Source organism: Jaculus jaculus, chromosome 1 (assembly GCF_020740685.1).
Source record: "Jaculus jaculus isolate mJacJac1 chromosome 1, mJacJac1.mat.Y.cur, whole genome shotgun sequence".
NCBI lineage: Eukaryota > Metazoa > Chordata > Mammalia > Rodentia > Dipodidae > Jaculus > Jaculus jaculus.
This window is the reverse complement of record NC_059102.1, coordinates 175,371,237-175,391,288: the sequence shown is the minus strand read 5'-3', so window position 1 is coordinate 175,391,288 and position 20,052 is coordinate 175,371,237. Positions and strand designations below refer to the sequence as shown.

At 37.7% G+C, this 20,052-nt stretch overlaps 1 protein-coding gene across 1 annotated transcript; it reads left to right on the top strand.

Moving 5' to 3' along the window:
* Positions 1–4,991: 4,991 nt before the first annotated feature.
* On the top strand, positions 4,992–5,909 carry LOC123454706 (olfactory receptor 4A5-like). The gene has a single exon (XM_045133600.1). The coding sequence runs from the start codon at positions 4,992–4,994 to the stop codon at positions 5,907–5,909; it is 918 nt and encodes a 305-aa protein (XP_044989535.1).
* Positions 5,910–20,052: the final 14,143 nt, after the last annotated feature.

The following is a 20,052-nucleotide window of genomic DNA, read 5'->3' as shown; positions in this document are numbered from 1 at the left end:
TTGAGGTATCCAAGTCAGCTTGTGACCAAGTGAGACCCTTCACTGGTGCAATCAATCCCAGTTACCTTTTTAAATGATTTTGGTCTCAGTCAATTGGCTGGCTGGGTCGTTGGGCTGCTGACCTGATTTCTGGCACTGGGCACTGGCTTTTCCTGTGGGGCAAACTGAGGCTGGAAACTGTGGCCCTGAAGATTGGCACCCCCGCTGCTGGAACTGCTATTGGTGCTGCTGAAGCTGTTGCTGCTGGATCTGTTACTGCTGCTGCTAAAACTGCTGCTGTTGGGTCTGTTGCCTCTGCTGGGTCCACCATTGCTGCTGCTGCTTCTTTAGCTGCCACTGCTTGATCCTCTGCTGCTGCTGCTGGATCTGCGACTGCTGCCTCTGAAACTGCTGCTGCTGGATCTGCCACTGCTGGGGCCACTGCTGCTGGGGCTCTAGCCGCTGATGTTGCTGCCGGACCCTGCTCCTGCCTGGGCCCTGCTGTCAGCTCAAGTTGGCGTGGCTATGTCCCAGACCACTGCTCTGTTTGCTGGAGCTGGGCACAGGTGGTGGTGGAGAGGAGGGAGATGCAACTGCTCTAGTTCTCTCGCTGTTCCACGTGTTCTTCTACCTTGCAATCTGCTCCTCCAATGCTCACTGCTGCTCTCCCTTCACGTTTCTTGAGTTGCGGAGAGCGCCGGTGTGAGGGGAAGCTCCTGTTGCCTGGCTTTCCTGCAGCTGGAGCTGAGCCTGGTGGCTTTCTGGTGTGCTGCCGGCACCACGGTTGGCGGAGCTGCTGGGGCTGCTTTTATTGGCCTGTGCAGGCTCTGGATCTCTTCTACTTCTCCACTGCCAATTTTATTTCCTATACACCTCACTTTTTAGTAAAAGTGTGTATTTTGCTGAGTTTTTTTGTCTTTCCCCCACCCTCATTCTGCTTTGGCATGGTACCTAAGCTGCCATCCTAACTGGAAATTCCTCACTTTCCCCTTTGAAACTCCACTCTCCATTATATCCCCTCCCCCTCGCAATCAGTATTTGTTGATGCCATCATATTTTCCTCCTATTATGATGGTCTTGTGTATGTAGTGTCAGGTGCTGTGAGGTCATGGATATCCAGACCACTTTTGGACTGGAGAACCACATTACAAGGAGTCCTACTCTTCCTTCAGCTCATACATCCTTTCCACCACCTCTTCTGCAATTGACCCTGATCTTTGGAAGGCATGATAGAGATATTGCAGTGTGTAGCACTGCTCTATCACTTCTTCTCAGGACCATGATGCCTTCTGAGTCATCTCAAGGCCACTGCTATTTGAAAAGAGGAAGTTCTCTAACAAAAATGTGAGAGTAGCAATAATATATGGATATGAACATTAAGAGAAGTGCTTACTGGGCAGTTTGATGAGCATAGTATATACATTGAGCCAATTAGTAGCATACATTACACCCCTAGGGACCATGATGACCCCTGTTGTAGGTTTTCAGTATCAGGAGTGTATTCCATGCTGTAAGGTGGACCTCCAGTCAAATTAGAGGGCAGTTGGTTTCCCCCAAATAGACGTGCCACTATTGCACCTGTTGGCTCAGTTGGCTTCTTTGGCCAAATATAAGGCTTGAAGTGTCCACTGTGTAGCATCTTCACTGGTGATTTTTCTCTCTCCCTTTGAGATGCATTGCAGTGTGGCTTTTTCCAGCTTTCTGTCAGTGGGTCGACATGGAGGAGGTTTTCAGCTCAGTTCCAGCAGGATTTCTCAGTGATCTTGCAGCCCAAGTATGGGCAGTCTTCAGCAATAGGGTCTTACCATCTATTCCTGGTGGGAAACCCAGGGCCTTGGCAATGGCCTGTAATGTTTTGGGGGCATCAGGGACCTCCCTGGCCAACAACTCACTGGAGGTATCCCATCCCTGGCACTGAAAATTTTCTATCAACAATCTATGGCTCCTGAGTGTTCTATTATCCAAAACCAGAGGATTCCATATGATTTATTTGTATCCTCTTAGATTTTGATTAGCCCTTCCTCCACCTTTCCTTTACTCAATCTCTTCCCCTGACCTCACTTTGGGCCTTCGCCCCAATAGTCTATTCTTCTATTTACATATATACAATACCAACCTATTAAGTACCCTCCTCCCTTCCTTTCTCTTCCCTTTATATTTCCTTTTTAACTTACTGGCCTCTGCTACTGAGTTTTTCCTTCTCACACAGAAGCCCAATCATCTGGAGCTAAGATCCACATATGAGAGAGAACGTGTGGCGCTTGGCTTTCTGGGCCTGGGTTACCTCACTTAGTATAATCCTTTCCCAATCCATCCATTTTCCTGCAAATTTCATAACTTCATTTTTCTTTACTGCTGAGTAGAACTCCATTGTGTAAATGTGCCATATCTTCATTATACACTCATCAGTTGAGGGACATCTAGGCTGGTTCCATTTTCCAGCTATTGTGAATAGAGGAGTAATAAACATGGTTGAGCAAGTATCTCTAAGGTAGTGAGACAAGTCCTTAGGATATATGCCTGTGGGTGCTATAGCTGGGTCATATGGTAGATCTACTTTTAGCTGTCTCAGGAACCTCCACACTGATTTCTATTATAGCATTTTGTTATATAACAGGTGTGCCTTTGTCTGCCACTCTAAGGATGAGAGCTATAGATCTGATCAGTGGGAAGCTGTAGTAGTGTGAGACATGTAGCGAGTTTATTTACAATATTTATTTTTTTTAATTTTAATTTTAATTTATTTGAGAGTGACAGACAGAGAGAAAGAGGGAGAGGGAGAGAGAGAGAGAGGGAGAGAATGGGCAAGCCAGGGCCTCCAGCCATTGCAAATGAACTCCAGATGCATGCTCCCCCTTTTGCATCTGGCTAACGTGGGTCCTGGGGAATTAAGCCTTGAACCAGGGTCCTTAGGCTTCACAGGCAAGTGCTTAACCACTAATAAGCACTTCTTTAAAAAACATCTTTATTTATTTATTTAACAGAGAGAAAGATATCAGAGAGAAAGAGAGAGAGAGAAAGAAAGAGCACACCAGGGCTTACAGCTGTTGCAAACAAACTCCAGACACATGTGCCACCTTGTGTATTTGGCTTACATGGGTCCTGGGGAACTGAACCTGGGTGTTTTGGCTTTGCAGGCAAGTGCCTTAACTGCTAAGCCATCTCTCCCTCCCTATTTTAGCTCTTTTAAACAAAGCTTAGTCTGTCTCTTCATGTCCTTCTCCCTTACCCAGATGAGATTTTTTGCTTGCTTCTAGTCAAATTGTATTTCTTTAGAGATAAATATTACTACTATGTATGCATGTATATTTTTTCATAGGTAATTGATAGATGTAGAATTTTAAAATTTTATCCTATGTCCAAAAGTGGTTTATGGTACATGTACACTATTTTTTATTCTGGAGTATGTCTACAAGTCTTGTTAAATTGACAGAGACCCTAATGATTTTATCTAAGCTGCTAGTGGCCGTAAGACCAATTATTTAGATTTCACCAGGTTCTGAGCATTGCCTCAGGCATTTTTCTTGCAAGCTTAGAGGTATTTGCAAATACATTTACAAAATTGCCAAACACATGTGGTCTCAAACCGATTATGCATGCGTGTGCTATTGAATATGCTGCTTTGGGGGACCTGGACATTGATTTTCCTTTTGACCAAACTCAGTACTGAAAAGCATATAACTGAAACTGTAACCAGTGCTTACTATCTCTTTTTTCAATTTCTAATTCCTCCTCTCTCACTACATATTTTATCTCAAATATCTTTATATCTTTATCTCTATCTATCTATCTATCATCTATCTATCATCTATCTATATTGGTTTTTTGAGGTAGGGTCTCACTGTAGCTCAGGCTGACCTGGGATTCTCTATGTAGTCTCAAGGTGGCCTTGAATTCACAGCGATCCTCCTACCTCTGCCTTCTGAGTGCTGCGATTAAAGGCATGTGCCAACATGCCTGGATCAAATATATATTTTTTAACTAACTGCTGGTACAATAATTTGTGAGAGTCTCAAGTTAACACAGGTTAGTTAAAACACCTTGTGAAAATCATGATGTATAGGGCTGGAGAGATGGCTTAGCAGTTAAGCGCTTGCCTGTGAAGCCTGAGGACCCTGGTTCTAGGCTCGATTCTCCAGGACCCACGTTAGCCAGATACACAAGGGGGCGCATGTGTCTGGAGTTCATTTGCCGTGGCTGCAGGCCCTGGCATGCCCATTCTCTCTCTCCCTCTGTCTCCTCTCTGTCTGTCGCTGTCAAATAAATAAATAAAAACAGACAAAAAAACTTTAAAAAATCATGATGTATGTGTCATTATACTAAAATTGGTATAGGTAAGAATGAAATGGACAGATTTATTTCTCATGAAAAACTTGACAGAGTCAGATGAAGTATCTGATATATGCATCAATGTGATAAATAATAGTGGGGTTATTTTATACAGTTCAATATTCAGTTTTAAAATAAAATGAGATATATAGGAAGAATCAGTCTTTTGACATGCACAGGGCCTAAATTGAAAGGTTCAATGTACAAGCATTGACCCGAATGCTCTAAGCTTGGTGATGTTTGGAGAATTGCACAAATTATTGTGGCTTTTTGTTAGCTCATGTGCTTATTGTTTATGTCTCATTAATTTTCAGGTTTCTTGAACGGAGAAATCTTTCCCTGTTTGCTGATACATATGTGTTAAACATAATGTGCTATAAAATGCAGTTTTAAAGGTATGGCTGATTGAAAGACCTTTGTCTATTATTCTGTGTACATATGCCCTGAAGATAGAGCTTGAACCCAGAACTCACAAAATTATTACTGGAAAGTGATTGGAGCTCCTTGCAAGCAGAACTAAGTAGTCTCTTATTAAATAAGTACCCTCTGCTGGTCCACCACTGTGAAATATAATTATAGAGATGTGTTTCAGATCAGAATAGATCCATGGGCTTATTCAGTTCATCACAGGTATGGCCCTCCTGAACCCTCTTTTCTGAAACAAACCTTAATATAAAAGGTAAATGGGACAGAAGAACAATGTCACAGAATTTATCCTCCTAGGCCTCACTCAGGATCCTGCTGGGCAAAAAGCACTGTTTGTCATGTTCTTACTCATGTACGTTGTGACAATGGTGGGCAATCTGCTCATTGTGGTGACAGTTATTGCTAGTCCCTCCTTGGACTCTCCAATGTACTTCTTCCTTGCCTACCTGTCACTCATGGATGCTGTTTATTCCACTTCCATCTCTCCTAAGTTGCTTAGAGACTTACTCAGTGATAAGAAGACCATCTCCTTCACAGCTTGCATGGGCCAGCTCTTTGTAGAGCACTTATTTGGTGGTGCTGAGGTCTTCCTTCTGGTAGCCATGGCCTATGATCGCTATGTGGCCATTTGTAAGCCACTGCGCTACTTGACTATCATGACCAGACGGGTTTGTGTTATCCTGCTGGTGGTTGCCTGGGTTGGAGGCTTTGCTCATGCTCTGATTCAAGTCCTGTCTGTGTACAACCTTCCTTTCTGTGGCCCCAATGTCATTGACCATTTTGGCTGTGACATGTATCCTTTATTGGCCCTTGTCTGTACTGATACTTACTTCATTGGCCTCACTGTGGTTGGCAATAATGGAGCTATGTGTATGGTGGTCTTCATCCTTCTCTTAGTGTCATATGGAGTCATTCTAAATTCTCTTAAGACACACAGTGAGGAAGGGAGGCACAAAACACTGTCCACTTGTAGCTCCCACATCACAGTTCTTGCTTTCTTTTTTGTCCCCTGTATTTTCATGTATGTTAGACCAGTTTCCAACTTTCCTATTGATAAATCCATTAGTGTTTTTTACACAGTTAGTACACCCATGTTGAATCCTTTAATATACACTTTGAGAAATACAGAAATGAAATTTTCTATGGGAAAACTCAGGTGTAAAATGCTAAGCTAAGGACAGAACCACCCCATCGTCCCTCAAAAGGGCCCCTGCTGAAACTAAGAATAATTGGGGAAACAAGCAAGAGTGCGATTTTCATGGTGAACCTGGTACCAGCACAAGGGTGAAGGAGATTTACACAGAGAACAATCAACTCCTACCAAAGCAGATATCCAGAGACACAGAGGCTCACAAGACCTCACCACTGAAGCAGACTTAAAATGAACCCAACATGGCTCAGGGAAATTTGCAGAAGAGGGGGCAGAAAGAATGTCAGAACCACACATTGGGTCATGATACACAGAGGCATTGCCTCCTACCCATAACTGATGGCTAACCGCACAATGCACGACCCACACTCCACAACAAGGAGGGTCCCTGTGGAGGGGCGTGGTCAGGGAGGAGGCTAACAATGGTACCGACTTGACTGTATTCACTGAGTACAAAACTAATAAAAAAATGCCAAGTATGGATAGAATAAGAAAGTCTTCTCTCTAAACATTTTTCTAATAGTGAACCAACAGTCAGATAGTCAGAAACAATTTTTAACAGTCTAGGTTCCAATTTTCTACATTTATACTGACACTTGTTACTGTAAAATGTTTGTATTTTGGGGAATGTCATGGATATTAAATATGGTTTTAATTTTCTCTGTTTTTACTGAGGTTATATGATGATTAGACATTATGTTTTCTATGATTTTCTATCAAGTACATTTTTATGTCCTTTTAAATTTTTCCAATAAATTATTTTCCTAATATGCTATTATTTTACAAATGTATTATTTCACATATTTCATGATAATAACAAATAATCACACACACATGCCTATATATATATATATATATATATATATATAGTCACTTGTGTATAGTCATATATATATATATATATATATATATATATATATATATATATATAGTCACTTGTGTATACTGATACCTACTTCATTTTGTGTGTGTATGAATCTACATGCCCACAATAATGTGTGTATGTGGAAGTCAAATGCTTAGCTCCTACCTTGTTTTAGGAAAACATTTCTCATTGTTCCATATTCCATTTGTGAGCTTGTTGGAAATTCTCATTTTTCTGCTCTCTTCTGGGATTACAAAAGTCCACCACAGCTTTTAGCTTTTACATGTGGTCTAAAATCATGTATTCAGAATTGCATGACAAGAGCTCTATCCACAGAGATATATCAGCCCAAATAACCTATTTTTAAAGCATTAGTAATTTGTATATATATTTCTTACTATTAGTAATTATCTTTTTTGATTGCCCTATAAACATTATCAGCTTTTCCCTTATCTGATGATATGCCATGTTCATATTACCAATATTCACATGTCATTTTCTAAGTAATTTTGCTTTGGTTCATTTATTATTTTATTACTATGTGTCAATGAAGTAGATTTTGTATACAATAGCAGGGCTTCACATTCAAAACTTTTATTAAAATGACGTCCAACATCAGAATAATTTCAGAATACCTCACAAATGTAATGGGGTTATTGGCTGGTAGTATATTACCTTTCTAAGGATTGAGATCCTGAGCACATTGAGTCACTCTTTTGGGGTCATGAAAAGTCCTTCTTTGAGTAGGTCATTGGATTTTTCAGCAATTCTTTTCTTCCTTTTTGAAACCAACCTTTCTATACTTCGCAATTTGGGTTACATTAATTAAATATATGCTTACCATATTATATTAAAATGACTGTGACTAGTATTTAGGAAAGGTTAACCATGGATTTAGTTACTTTGCTGATATTCCTTATTTAGTTTAATAGATTTTCTGTTAATTTTTTGGATTTGTTAGACATATGGCACCATTTAAAATAAGAATTTAAGCCGGGCGTGGTGGTGCACGCCTTTAATCCCAGCACTCGGGAGGCAGAGGTAGGAGGATCGCCAAGAGTTCAAGGCCATCCTGAGACTACATAGTGAATTCCAGGTCAGCCTGAGCCAGAGTGAGACCCTACCTCAAAAAAAAAAAAAAATAAGAATTTAAGTTTCAATAATTCCATTCTAATATTTTATGGCACATGCCTATTTATTATCATATAGTATTAATTAAATTTGGAAACATGGTCCAGTAACTGAAAAAGACTCTGTAATATATTGTTAGCATCTATGGGAATGTCTGTGGTATTTCTCTATAAAAATATGTTAATTAAAAGTAGTCATCACCCATTGTGGGACCCAAGAGGGGAACTATCACATTATTTATCTAAATAATTTCCCATCACATTGCCTCCTAAATATATATGTCTATGCTCATCTTGAGCTTTATTTTTCTCTGTTAGGATTGAAATAGGATTTAGCCTAAAATGATCCACTGCTCATAATGTGGGAAAGAAAAGAATGAGTTTAAAAATTTATTATCTCCTACATTGATGAGGAAAGAATATTGTTAGGAGGCAAATATCAGGGTTTAAATGAGAGAATCTATCACTATAGCAGATTTATGTAATACACTTTGCACATAGCTTTCATTTACATTCATTCCTCACCTCAGTGTCTCTGAACTTTTAATTCAAGGTGTTTGGACAGCAGATGATGCCACGCTTATCTAAAATGATGTCAGTGAGCATTTGAGATGGGGTGCAGTTGGCAATGAAACCACATTCTAGTTCTTGGTGACAGATTCTAGTTCTTTAAGACCATACTAAACCAATCTTTAAATTTATTTTTGTGATGTTCCCTAGTAGGTAACATGTTCCATTTTAATATTTTCAAACAACAGGTAATTCTCATGTTGTCTTTATGATGGTGAAGAAATTAGAAATGTTTTACATATTTCCTTAAAGCTGTATTTAACCATGATACTTATTTTACAGATTCAAAAATAATTCATTTTGGTATAATAAGAAATTGTGTTTCAAGTCATGTGACAAAGTTTTTCTCCAGCATCCATGTGGAAGAAGATCAAGTTGGTTTCATTAAAATATGTCAACTTTGCCGGGCATGGTGGCACATGCCTTTAATCCCAGCACTCTGGAGGCAGAGGTAAGAGGATTACTGTGAGTTTAAGGCCACCCTGAGAATACAGAGTGAATTCCAGGTCACCTGGGCTAGAGTGAGACCCTACCTTGAAAAACCAAAAAAAAAAAAAAAAAAGTCAACTTCATATATGCTTTACAGGAGTTTTGTTTTGCATTCTGTTTATGTTTTCAAATAAATTATTCTTATTTTTTATATTTAAAGTAAATACTGTGATGGTATGGGACACATAACAATAAAAGAAATAATTAAGGGGTTGTTCAAGTGAACATGTTGATTTATTCAACATTTTACATGGGTATGTCTATTTTTTGCTTTTATTGCCAGACCAGGTAAAACCTATTCACATAGCATCAACTCCTATTAGAGTGTAGTTTTAGTACCTGTAATTCTATGTTTATTATTTAGAGATCACAATATAGCACATTGTAAATATTCTGGATGAATATATATATATATATATATATATATATATATATATATATATATAACAAAAATTTACTTTTCTAACTTAAAATATATCTCACAATTTTTATATTTAAAAAATTTATAATTTTATACTGTTTAATAGTATACACAGTTTATTTATTAGAGAAATAATTGAAAATATTGTATAAATTTCTGGTGTCATTCTTGTATCTTTCCTCAGACTTAATATCAATGCTAAATGTTTTCCCAATGTTTAAGTATAAATGAACATATTATTTAAAATATCTTGGACTGCAGGTATGGCTTAGAGGTTAAGGTGTTTGCCTGCAAAGCCAAAGGACCCAGGTTCAATTCCCCAGGACCCACGTTAGCCAGATGCACAAGGGGGCACATGTGTCTGGAGTTCAGCTACAGTGGCTGGAGGTCTTAACACACCCATTCTCTCTGCCTCTCTCCCTCTCCCCCTCTCTTTTTCTGTCAGTAAAATAAACTAAAGTAAACTAAAATATCTTCTTGACAGTTTTATTTTTTGTTATTTTTATTTATGTATTTGAGAGCAACAGACACACAGAGAAAGAGGCAGATAGAGAGAGATAGAAACAATGGGCACGCTAGGGCCTCCAGCCACTGCAAACAAACACCAGAGGTGTGTGACTTTTGTGCATCTGGCTAAAGTGGGTCCTGGGGAATTGATCCTCAAACTGGAGTCCTTAGGCTTCACAGGCAAGCGCTTAACCACTAAACCATCTCTCCAGCCCTTATTTTTATTCATGTGTATATAATATTCACAATCCATAATCCATGTTTAAAATTTTATAGTTCTGAGTTTTAACAAGTACACATAAACCTAGAACCTCAGTCAATATGCCCATTGTTTCATTTTTGTGAACTATTTCCTTGTACCTTTTTTTATTCTTTTTAGTTTACATTTCTGCTTTCTCAATGCTCTACTAATTAGTGGTCCATTTCTGTCATAATGATTTTTCTTGTTCAGAATCATGTAAATTAGTTTGAATCAGAGTATGTAGATTTTAGAATCTCTCTTCTTTCTTACAGCATAATGTATTTTGAATTTTTGTTTGTTGGTCTCGGAATCACTCCTAACAATTAGCAGCAGTCCATTGTATAGAGGCTTCACAGTTTATCTTCTTCCAATTTAGTGCTATTTAGGTTGTTTCCAGATACTTTGAGTTATGAATAAAAGTTCCGTACTATATTATAATATATGCATGCATGTAAGGATAGGTTTTCATTACAAGTGGAGTTTGGTTTTATGTTCAGCATATATATGGCTTCATAATAAACCGACAAACAGACTTCGGGGTAAGGTGGAAGACTAGACACCACTTCAATGAGAGCTAGTGAAGGATAAAATTAAAATAAGAACTAAAAGATTCAATCTCAAAGAAAGAAATTGAAGAATAACCTCAGAAAGCCATGAAAAAAAAAAAAGGCAACAAAAAAGCAGAGATTGGTGTCTGCAACAAGCACTTTTCCAGGCAGATTCACACTACACCCTAAGGACTTTTGGAGATTGCACTTACATCAAAGGTACCTAAGGAACAGGGTTATGATTTATTTATTTATTTAGGGATGGTTTCATGCACTGCAGAGAATAATGTGTAATCTGTGGATTTGGGGTTGAATGTTCTATAGTTTCTGTTAGGTGTAATCAATCTTTGGTTTTGTTGAGCTCTCCTACTTTGCTGTCATTTTCTTTTGGGATGGTCTACCTATTGCTGATAATGGAATATTGAAGTTCCCAAGTATGATGGCATCAGTGGTTATTTCTGTTTTGTTGTCAAGTAGGTTTTGTTTCTTGAATTGTGATACATCTGTTTGATGCATAAAGATTGATGACTATGATATCCTCTTGTTGGGTCATTCCCTTGATAAGTAAGAAGTGGCCTTATTCATCTTTTTTTGGGGGGGTTACTTTTGGTTTGAGGTCTATGTTACCCAATATCAGTATAACTACACTTGCTTGTTTCTTATTTCCATCGCTTGGAATATTGTTTTCCACCCTTTCACCCTGAGAAGGTATCTGCCTTTACTGATGAATTAGGTTTCTTGAAGACAGCAGATTAAGAGACCTACTTTTCTGATCCACTGTGTTAACTTATGTCTCTTGATGGGTGAATTAAAGCCATTAGTATTTAGGGTAATAACTATCAGGTTTGACTTAATCCTGCCATATTGTGGTGGTTTATGTGGTTTGGTGTTTTCTTGGACTTTGTAGTTTTTTGTGCCTTCTCTGAGTTTGGTTATTGTGATCTGCTTCTTGTAGGCACTTGAGGTTGGTTATTTGACTGTTCTGTGTGTGTAGAATTCCCTGGATGACTGTCTGCTCATTTGGCTTTGTGTTCATATAGTTGTAAAGCAATTTGGAGGGAGGTCATGAGTGGCACACCCTGGTGGGTGGCAGGAATGCCTAGGGAGGGGGAAATGCTAGCCTGCTGGCCTGGGTCCAGTTAGCCTGTGGCTAGTGCAGGAGGAACCCGAGGCTGGGACTGCGGCTCGGACTGGAGCCAGGACTGCTATTTGAGGGGGTTGGGGCACAGGTGGGCCACCTGAGAGCGTAGAATCAGCAGATTCCCTACTTGCTCCTCTGTGCCCTCTTCCTGGAGGTCTACTAGGATCTGAAAACCCCTATAAACTCCAATGAACCCTAAATATCTTGCCTTTCCTACCCCGTGAGGTGAGACATGCTTAGCAGATGCCATCATGACCAGAAGTCACCTTCCCCATCTCTCCCATTGATTCTTGTTATCTCCTCCCATATTTTTTCAAAATTTATTTATTTATTAGTTTTTGGAGCTAGGGTCTTCCTGTAGCCCAGGCTGACCTGGAATTTGTTATATAGTCTCAGGTTGGTCTTGAACTCATGGTGATCCTCTTAGCTCTGCCTCCTGATTGCTGGGCTCCTGGCTTCTTCTTCCATTCTTTAGGGTTGTTCTTTCCCCTCATTATCCCCTTCTTAATTTAATCTTGATTTTGAATATTTGAGAAGACACTTAACACTTTTTCATTAATCTAGGCTTGTTTTTCCCAGTTTCATCCATTTCCCCACTAATAACACAATTATTGTTTTTAAACTTTGATGTTCTAAAATGATGCATAGTAATGTCTTGCATTTTTAATATTCATTTGGAGAGAGAGAGAGAGAGAGAGAGAGAGAAAGGAAGAGTCAGATAGATAGAAAGGACATTTGATATTCTTCTCTGGACTCCACTTTCCTGCAAGAGCATCTGTACATGTCACATGCACATAGACACACACACACACAAATTAGGAAGAGAATTTCCATAGCAATCTCATTGTTGAGTGTATAACCAAAGATCTTGAAGGCAAAAGAGATGCTTGCATGGCAGCATTATTTTTCACAACTAAGATATGGAATGAGCCTAGATGCTTATCAACAGATGAATAAAACAGTGATGGCCAGAACTTGGTTGGAGCTGAAAATGGAAGATGCAGGCCAATTGATACAGAGAAGCAAATATGTAGACTGACAACATAGGGACTACAGTTAATGATAGGTATTCTGGAATTCTGAAAAATTGAATATATTATAGTACCTCTTGCCACCAGGCAACATGTAACTCACTATATGTATGTGAATGTGCGTTCATACATTATTCTGATATTGGTTATTGGTTAAATATGCACAATAAGATTTATGTTTTTCAAACACCTGCTTTGTATAATGCAAGTGGTCTACTTTGTTCTTTCAAGAATGAAAAATATCTTCCTTAATGGCACTGCCAATGACTGGATCTGTTGGTCATCTCTTCATCACAGGGTGATCAGGGTTAACAAACACAGAAGCTGAATACATGAGCCTATAAAGCTCTGAACATTGCTCATAGAATGAGAACCAAATAGTTATTCAGTGCATTGAATTTTGTCTCCTTTGATAATGTGTTTACCATGTAGATTTCTACATGTGTTTTACTCTCTAATTTGAGAAGTTCTTTGGGAAGTGAACTGTAAGACCTATTTTATTTTAGAAGAAAGTAAATTGTTGCATTGATATTAATATGAGAACAATATATATTAACCCACACAAAGAAGGTATAGGTACACACAAAATATAAGTAATAAAACTGTAGTAATGTTGTATCTTAGATTAAAATATTGTTAACAGTAGCCTTCTACTCATTACAACTTACAAACAATAGCATTTTAATCAGTCTTAATGAACATAGAGACTTTCCAAATAGGATGACATGGATAAACATGAAGTTCTTTATTTTTATTTGATAAATAGTGATTCCTTGTTATAACATGTTACAGGGTAATGTTTGACATCTTGGTTGACAAAATGGATAAAACTGGAAGAAATTGGGCTGGAGAGATGGCTTAGCGGTTAAGTGCTTGCCTGTGAAGCCTAAGGACCCTGGTTCAAGGCTCTATTCCCCAGGACCTACATTAGCCAGATGCACAAGGGGGTGCACACATCTGGAGTTCATTTACAGTGGCCCGAGGCCCTGGCACGACCATTCTCTCCCTCTCTCTCTCTCTTTCTCCCCCTCTTTCTTTCTCTGTCACTCTCAAATAAATAGATAAAAATAAACAAAAAAATTTTAAAAACTGGAATAAATTATTCTATGAAAACTGCATCTTTGAAGGAAAAAAATTATTGCATTGATTTTTCAAGTTTTATAATTTTTCTAATAGATGATGTAAGCACTTGGCCGATCTTACCTATAATATATTTCATTTTCTTTTTTTAAATTTAATTTATTAGTTTTCTTTTCAGCAAATACAGGCAGTTTGGTACCATTGTTTATGTTCATCCATGATCTACCCCCTCCCAATGGACCCTCCTTGTTGATGTAAATGGGTCGTGCATTGTGGAGTTAGTCCACAGTTATTGGTATGATAAATGTCTCTGCATATCATGACCCAACATGTGACTCTGACATTCTTTCCGCCATCTCTTCTGCAAAATTTCCCTGAGCCGTGTTGGGTTCATTTTTGGTCTGCTTCAGTGATGAGGTGTTGGGAGCCTCTGAGGCTCTGGCTCTCTGATTTAGTAGGAGTTGATTTTTCTCTGTGTTGGTCTCCTTCCCCCTTGTGCTGGTATCTGGTTCATCAGGAAAACAGCACCCTTGCTTGTTTTGCCAGTTTTCTTTACTTTATATATTTCATTTTCAATACCATTACACACAAAATATTTTTGGCTTCTATAGTGATTTATTTTCTCTGTGTGTTGTTTAGAAATCTATTACTGAATATCAAGCATATAGGAAGTTTTTATTATCGATTTTTATCTAGTAATATATTCTTAATTATTATTTTTTCTTTTGTGTGAATAATGTGGGAGGTGGTGGGGGTGGTTGTGGTGGTGTGTGTGTGTGTATACATCTGTATGTGTCCGTGTAGTGCCCTGAGCACTTTCCTGAGGTGGGATGCTCTTCCCTGTAGAGCCCTAAAGGGTATACAGGCCCTTGACAGGTTCTTTTCCTTGAATAATCTCTAAGAGGAAAAGACTTTGATAGTACAAAGAGTATTTAATTTTAATTTGCATTAAAACTTATAATATGAATAAATTATCAAAACAAGATGATTAATAAGTCATTATACAGTAGTAGCTTCATAAAGCAAGTATGCAAACCACCTCAAGAAGGAAGCAACCCCAGTGCCCTCCCCAAACCACACCTCAGCAAAATTCTTCCCAAGAACCTCTGAAGTTCTGAGGAAGAGACTTTGGAGCTGCATAATCGATTGTAGTTGACATTATAGCTCTTGAAAATCATAGTTCTATGCATTTGGGGGAAGTAGAGACTTTTGACTCCATCCTATGACATGGAATCATTGTAATTTTATTCTATTAATTCCTTGCCTTACTCAAGCCACTATTAACTGTTTCTACACAAAATAAGTTGTTTCTTTTCAAAATAAAGAGTGCTGAGAGCTTCCATTGTTATCTCTATTTGTCATTAGTGTACAAGTTGGCCATTTTCAATTTACCTTACAAATGTATAAATCCTAAAACCTCAAAGGAAATACATATACCTAATCATTGTACTTGTCTTACCAGTTAAATGTGAAAAGATGTATCAGTGTATATTTACTTCGGAATTATAATCTAATTTGATCAAATTTTTGATGGGTCCGTTATTACTGAAAGTTTGAGAAAATACACATTAAAAATCACTCTCTCTACTCTTCTACTAGACTTCAAGGTAATATTTTTCTCTGCTTATCTGAATAAAATTAAAGAACATGCTATATATCCCATGATTCCAGTAATCTCCCTACACCTGAATTTTTTTGCATCTATAAACAAAATAGCCAGGCATGGTGGCACATGACTTTAATGCCAGCATTTGGGAGGCAGAGGTAGGAGGATTGCAGTAATTTCAGGACATCCTGAGATTACATAGTGAATTCCAGGCTAGCCTGAGCTAGAGTGAAACCTTACCTCAACTACCCTCCCCTCAAAAAATGAAGAGAAAAATACATTGAGGGGCTAGAGAAATGGCTCAGTGAGTAAAAGAACTTCTAGTGCAAGCCTGAGGGCCCAAGGAATGCTTTTAAGGCCCTTCTAGTTAGATCTTTGGGATCCATAAAAGCAACTAGGTGTTTATGTGACCACATACTTCTGTAGCCCTATTCACATAGGGTATCAGAGACCAATAAAACTCTAGACACAGTAAGAGATTATGGCTTAAGAATGGGTGGAGGGGATGTCAGATGTGAGGATATTTCTTTACTTGGATTTGTCCCAAGTACTCTAGCAAACTAATCTATAATGATCTTCCAACCTCTCAATGGAAATAGTGATTATGTGGAATCTCCTGCCCATGTAGAATAATCTGCACACAGATTGGAAGAATTATTTTGCTGCTAGAATTACCCAGGAGACTTCTGAAAACTCAATTAAGCCCAAATGATGACTGTTTTATTTGGTATTTATTAATTGGTATAGCATATTCTCTTGTTATTTATCCACTACTGCTTATGCTTATAGAAGCTTGTGGAAGATATCAATTTCCTTGGGTAATATATTGGAGTTAGATGTTTTAACTAGGAAAGAAAAGCCTTCAGGAAGATTCTGAGTAAAAGACTGAAGAGGTCTTCCTCTGCTTATGAGAATTCTCTAACATCAGCTTTTCCTTGAGATTATATCTTTGTTTTTAACCTGTTGGGTAAAAAGTTACTGTAAATATTTATTACTTCACAAAAATAGACCGGAGGGGAAAAATGCATGTAACTACTATTAATGTTTAGTTTTTGTTTATTTGTGATAGGAAGAATGATTTTGGACAGTTAGTTGCATCAGTTGAGTTACTCTTTTGCATAGTTGTGTGAAAACAGCATCTTTATTTTTGGTTTGATATTTTCACAGCACCTAAGAATATTCAAGTATGTTTACATAGTAAGCATTGATGTTATATAACATCTTTATATCTATCTTTATAAGTGTAGTTACATTTTTATATACCATAGCCATCCTTATTAAGAGAGACAAGGATTTTCTTAACAACAAGCCAACCCAAGTATGTGAATTGTTGAAACAATGTTCAAAAGAGCCTAGGTGAATTTTCCTGTGATATTAAAATAGAGCCATTTCTTAAAAGGTCACAGGGTCTCATGGGAGGCTTATGAATAGGGAAAATTAAAGTGGAAAAACACAGAAGCTAATTGGAATAAACATGGCATATTTGCTTTTGGTTTTATAGTTTGATCTGTGTTTACTTTTCACACTGTCATAGAACATTTGATATGTTGTTTTATGCATAATAACAAAAATATTTCTTTGTTTTATAGACATTGTATTTTGTAGTATATGCTAAATAAAATGTGCTTATTTAGATACATTTTTATTGGAAAATTAAAAATTGCATATCTAAGTCTTTCATGTTCTTGAGGCTTGATGTAGGTTTTTGGTGATGCATAAAATAAAGCCAGGAGTCACGCTGGCACATATATGTAGAGAAACCAGTGATCAGAGATCACTTCATCTACAGTCACCTAGACTCACAACATTGTTTTTGTAAAATAATATGATGTTTTTAGAGACTGTACTTTTTATAGAAAAGTTTTAAGGTCTATGCAGGTGTGCTGTTCTCTGTTTGCAGCATCTGCAAATGCAGATCTGCTGAAGCAGATGTTGGCTTTAAAGGGCATGGCACTCACAGAAGGAGCATCATGGCTGGACTCTAAATAAAGCTCAGCCTCTCTTCATCTGCTCTTTTCTGCTACTAAATCCCTGCATAGAGAATATGCTTGCTTGCTTCCTGACAATGTGCATTCCTCCACAGGTAAGTATGCCCACTACTTATCAATGATAAAATAGATAATTTCCAAGACACATGGCTTAATGTTGAAGATTATGTAATATATCCTATGATAACAACTCATATATTCACAGGGATTGTGATGTTTTAATCTATTTGGTAGCAGTTAAATATTAAAAAACATTAATAGCAGATATCATATTTACATTTAACAGACATGAGCACTGCTTTAAACACTCTGATTATAACAGCAACTACTGAAGCAAGAATACAACATCCAGGCAAAGAAGGTACTGAGCATGACCCTTGGCAGAAGTGATGAAGAAGAGGCATAGGATGCTTATTATAGGATCAAAGTTACCCTCATAACAGCTAAATGAACCTAAGAGGGCAACACAAGCCATATTCTCCAGACCTACCTATTTACCATTGTCCTATGCTCTGTCCCAAGTATGCCCTGAGTCATCTCTAGATAACATTCAATGAGAGAATTATAGTCATTATTTGGTCAAAGTAATTATTATATCATGTTTATTACTGCTTAACACTTTCAAGGAATAGTAACCGTTGTGAACATTTTTGGTGACTGAACAAATATGAATAAAAGTAATTGTCAGCAGGATGTAGTAGGATGGTGGATGGCAAGGATTCTAAAATATTCTTGTATAATCCCCTTACCTCTTGATGTACAAACTGAGACATATTTGTCATTACATTTGAAAATTACCCAGACCAATGATTTATTCCATACTGAATATGGACTTTGCCTTTTAGTGTACTAATTTAGGAGTTCAGAACACTGACTATGTGTTTAAGAATCCTCTATACAGGAAGAATTATATGTAACATGATGGAATATTTTCTACAACTAATTTCATTTTCTATTTTCTTCTGTTTCTCTACCTCACTTACTACAAGAGTTATAAAAATATACTAGCTTTTAATGAAGTAACTCATGGGTTAGAGCAAGTTAATTAAATCATATTTGCTCAAGATGAGTATAGGGATGTAAATGTGTTAGCAATCTAGTAAATGTGAGAATTTAATGGGCAGAATTGTGACTACTGAGAAGTCTCTACAGTAAAAGTCAGATGATGTAATTGCTACAGAGAAAAATGTACAAAAGAGTTTTGTGGCTGCTTGATATAATTTAAAGTCAGCTCTTTAAATTTAATGACAGATCTCTGAAGACTGAGTCTTTTGCAGTGTACAGATCATATGTTGAATTGTACAATATCATCACAATAGATTAGATGTTCCAAGTGATACTGATAATATTTTAAACTCCACAGATTTAGTTGGCTCATAAGTCTTATTCTATATTTGTTGACATATTCAGGATTTACTGATGCCACATAAAGTACATTTCTGAAATGTAGGAACCTTTTCACTGTTTGTTATAGCTGATAACTGTGCTAAAATGTGACATCTTCTGAGGAAGTCCGAGTGTATGAGTGGTTGTGGTATTGATATTTATGGAGATGTTGTTTGAAATGAATGTTAGGGTTAAAATGGGAAGGTCAGGAAGTCCGAGAAAGAAAAATAAGAGGGCTTACAGCTGAATAGTAGATAGCCAAGTTGATCAGATAAGAGGAAGTATAAAGCTCTGGAAAAAAAATAACAAGGCTAGTCTTTGCAGACCACAGCCTGCTCATATGAAACTCTCCCTTGTAAAAGAACAGCTTTTTACAAAACCCTCCACCTATTTCACAAAGGAAACCACCACAGTCTGATTCATACACAAGGAGTTAGATATGAGTTGACTAAGAAAAACTGCAGTTACATCTTAGTAATCATGTCTCCTGGTGATCAGAATGTCCCTTTGTGTTTGAAGCAGCAAGTTACGTTGTTTCAACTGTATCAGAAACTAAGATACCTGGTTATTCACCCACACATGGACATGGATGAAGGGTTTGAATCCTCACAGGACATGACCTTACTATAATATCACTCAGAGTGTGGAGATCATGGGAGTAAATACCTAAAGGGTAGGTCTGGTACACCATGATTTGGGATAAATAAAGGGTCATTATACTTCAAAAATATTCATAAAAATTAAAATAAGTGGGACACCACTATTCTGGTATCCATCTTGGGGCAGCCCACTCCCATTTCTCTTTGGAATGCTGACTTCTTTTATTTTTGCTTATGTGGCTTTGCTAAATAAGCTTCTGCTCAAACTATTTTGTTTGTTGAAGGCATTCCTCCATGAAGGAAAGAGCCAAGAGACCGTTGCAACATCCTCAACACTGCTATTGAAAGATCAACAAAATCATTTGAGGGGAAGTAGAATCATCAACAGAAGGAGAAAGGAACTCAGAAATACTTACTAAACTTCTACTGCAGGTTGGCTACTGTAAAAGATAATGGTGAAGATGTCCTCCACGTCAGAATGGACCCGTGGCTCTGTTCACAACTTTGTGCAGGAGGTCCTATTGTCCTGAGCTCTCACCCATGAAACTAGCTTTATAAACAAGTCA

What these genes read in the sequence shown, in the direction of transcription:
- LOC123454706 (XM_045133600.1), top strand. Translation starts at nt 4,992, where the DNA reads ATGGGACAGAAGAACAATGTCACAGAATTTATCCTCCTAGGCCTCACT.